Source organism: Maudiozyma barnettii (assembly GCF_903064755.1).
Source record: "Maudiozyma barnettii strain CLIB 1767 genome assembly, contig: KABA2_02, whole genome shotgun sequence".
Lineage (NCBI taxonomy): Eukaryota > Fungi > Ascomycota > Saccharomycetes > Saccharomycetales > Saccharomycetaceae > Maudiozyma > Maudiozyma barnettii.
The window spans coordinates 1,020,149-1,023,517 of NW_024545239.1; the positions used below are offsets into that span (position 1 = coordinate 1,020,149).

Sequence of the window (3,369 nt, forward strand, 5' to 3'; positions counted from 1 at the left end):
AAGGGAAGGGAAGGGGAGGGGTGGAGTGTGTGAGAGAGTAAAATAGTGCGAGACGGACAACAACGCGCTTTTCTATTACTGTCTGTCTGGAGTTTCTCTCTTTATTTTATTATTTCATGCAGGAAGAGGTTGCCCCTCATTATATACATAATATTTCACTCTCCCTCCCCCCCCCCTTTTTTATTACTTAATTATTCCTTGTATATATAAAAGAAACAACTTCCTTATCAATACTTCCACACTTGAACATTTTGTTACTTCTTAATCTCTTCTTAACTTTTACTCTTTGTCTATATATTTCACAATTGAAAAGTATAACATACTAAACCCCCTTTCCCTCCTCCCTCGCTTAATTAGTTGCAAAAATACAAAATGGTTCCACCAACTAATTCAAGCACTACTAATGATATGATTACTGAGGAACCTACCTCACCTCATCAAATTCCAAGATTGACTAGAAGACTTACCGGGTTTTTACCTCAAGAAATTAAGGCCATTGACGCTACAATTCCTTTGAAATCTAGATCTTTATGGAATAAACACCAAGTCAAAAAGTTTGAAAATGCTGACCAATTCGAAGGTAGATTTATTGATCATGTTGAAACTACTTTAGCTAGATCTTTATACAATTGTGATGATTTAGCTGCATACGAAGCCACTTCAATGGCTGTTCGTGATAATTTAACTATTGATTGGAATAAAACTCAACAAAAATTTACCACTAGAGATCCAAAGAGAATTTATTATTTATCTTTAGAATTCTTAATGGGTAGAGCTCTAGATAATGCTTTGATTAATATGGAAATTGAAGATAATACTACTGATGTTAATGGATCTAAGAAAACTGCCACTGGAAACACTAGAGATATGGTTAGTAATTCCTTAAATGAATTAGGTTTCAAATTAGAAGATGTTATCCAACAAGAACGTGACGCAGGTCTAGGTAATGGTGGTCTAGGTCGTTTGGCTGCTTGTTTCATAGATTCTATGGCTACTGAAAACATTCCAGCTTGGGGTTATGGTCTACGTTATGAATACGGTATCTTTTCCCAAAAGATTATCGATGGTTATCAAGTCGAAACTCCAGATTATTGGTTAAATTTTGGTAACGCTTGGGAAATTGAAAGAAATGAAGTTCAATTCCCTGTTACTTTCTACGGTTATGTCGATAGATCTGAAAAGAATACTTCTACTTTAGCACCATCTCAATGGATTGGTGGTGAAAGAGTTCTTGCCTGTGCTTATGATTTCCCAGTTCCTGGTTATAAGACATCTAATGTAAATAACTTAAGATTATGGAAGGCTAAACCAACAACTGAATTTGATTTTGCTAAATTTAACAGCGGTGATTATCAAAACTCTGTTGAACAACAACAACGTGCTGAATCTATTACAGCTTGTTTATATCCGAATGATAATTTTGAACAAGGTAAAGAATTGAGATTGAAACAACAATACTTCTGGTGTTCTGCCTCTTTACATGATATCATCAGACGTTATAAGAAGACCAGGAGACCATGGAGTGAATTCCCAGATCAAGTTGCAATTCAATTGAATGATACCCATCCAACTCTAGCCGTTGTGGAATTACAAAGAATTTTAGTCGATTTGGAAAAACTTGACTGGCATGAAGCCTGGAAGATTGTAACTGCTACTTTCGCTTACACTAACCATACTGTTATGCAAGAAGCTTTAGAAAAATGGCCTGTTGGTTTATTCGGCCATTTGCTACCAAGACATTTGGAAATTATTTACGATATTAACTGGTTCTTCTTACAAGATGTCGCTAAGAAATTCCCTAAGGACGTCGATTTGTTATCCAGAATCTCTATCATTGAAGAAGGTGGTCAAGAAAGACAAATTAGAATGGCCTTCTTGGCCATTGTTGGTTCTCACAAGGTTAATGGTGTTGCTGAATTACACTCTGAATTGATTAAGACCACAATTTTCAGCGATTTCGTTAAATTCTTCGGTCCATCCAAGTTCACCAATGTTACCAACGGTATCACTCCAAGAAGATGGTTGAAGGGTGCTAACCCAGATTTAGACAAACTGATTAGTGAAACTTTAAAGGATCCCGAATGTAACTATTTGTTAGATATGCCAGCATTGACAAAGTTGAATGCTTTAGCAGATGATAAGGCCTTCCAAAAGAAATGGTATAAAGTTAAAAAAGATAATAAGATTAGGTTAGCCGACTTGATTAAGAAATTGAATGGCGGGGTTGATATCATAGACAGAGAACATATTGATGACACACTATTTGATGTGCAAGTTAAACGTATTCACGAATATAAACGTCAACAATTGAATGTGTTTGGTGTTATATACCGTTACTTGGCTATGAAGACAATGATTGCCAATGGTGCATCTTTCGAAGAAGTTGAAGATAAGTTCCCAAGAAAGGTCTCTATATTTGGTGGTAAATCTGCCCCAGGTTATTACATGGCTAAATTGATCATTAAATTGATCAATTCTGTTGCCGATGTTGTTAACAACGATGTTGAAATTGGTGGTTTATTAAAGGTTGTATTCATCCCAGAATACAACGTCTCAAAGGCTGAAATTATTATTCCAGCTTCTGATTTAAGTGAACATATTTCGACTGCCGGTACTGAAGCCTCTGGTACTTCTAATATGAAGTTTGTTATGAATGGTGGTTTGATTATTGGTACCGTTGATGGTGCTAACGTTGAAATCACTAGAGAAATAGGTGAAGATAACATCTTCTTATTTGGTAACTTGAGTGAAAACGTTGAAGATTTAAGATACAATCATCAGTACCAAGATACTCCAATTCCAGAAGATCTAGAAAAGGTTTTGGCTCATATCGAAGAAGGTAATTTCTCTCCAGAAAATCCAAATGAATTCCAACCTATTGTCGATACCATCAAATCTCATGGTGATTACTACCTATGTAGTGACGATTTCGAATCATACATTGCCACACAAGAATTAGTTGACCAAGTCTTCCATAAAGAAAGAGGTGAATGGACCAAAAAATCAATCTTAAGTGTTGCTAACTGTGGCTTCTTCAGTTCTGACCGTTGTATCCAAGAATACTCCGAAACTATTTGGAATGTTGAACCAATTAAGAAGTAAGGAAATATTTTTATTGCACAAAATTGCAAATAAGAATATTTTCTTCTTAATTTTGAATTTTTTTCGAAATATATTTTTTATCACTTTTAACCTGACCTTGGATAGATAGGTGTTTATGACAAAACTTTCTTTTAGAATAAAATAAAATATATCTATATATATATATAACATATAAATATTTATAAAAACAAACAAACGAATACTAATATTGTATTATTAAACTATGCTAGTTAGCAATTATGGTATTTGAAAAGATTGAGAAGGTGC

General features: G+C 34.5%; 1 protein-coding gene across 1 annotated transcript; it reads left to right on the forward strand.

The window, feature by feature from the left end:
• Positions 1-372: 372 nt before the first annotated feature.
• GPH1 (glycogen phosphorylase) lies at positions 373-3,102 on the forward strand (the record flags this gene model as incomplete). Its single annotated transcript, XM_041549121.1, has 1 exon — positions 373-3,102. The coding sequence occupies one exon, from the start codon at positions 373-375 to the stop codon at positions 3,100-3,102; it is 2,730 nt and encodes a 909-aa protein (XP_041405055.1).
• Between the last annotated feature and the right edge of the window lie 267 nt (positions 3,103-3,369).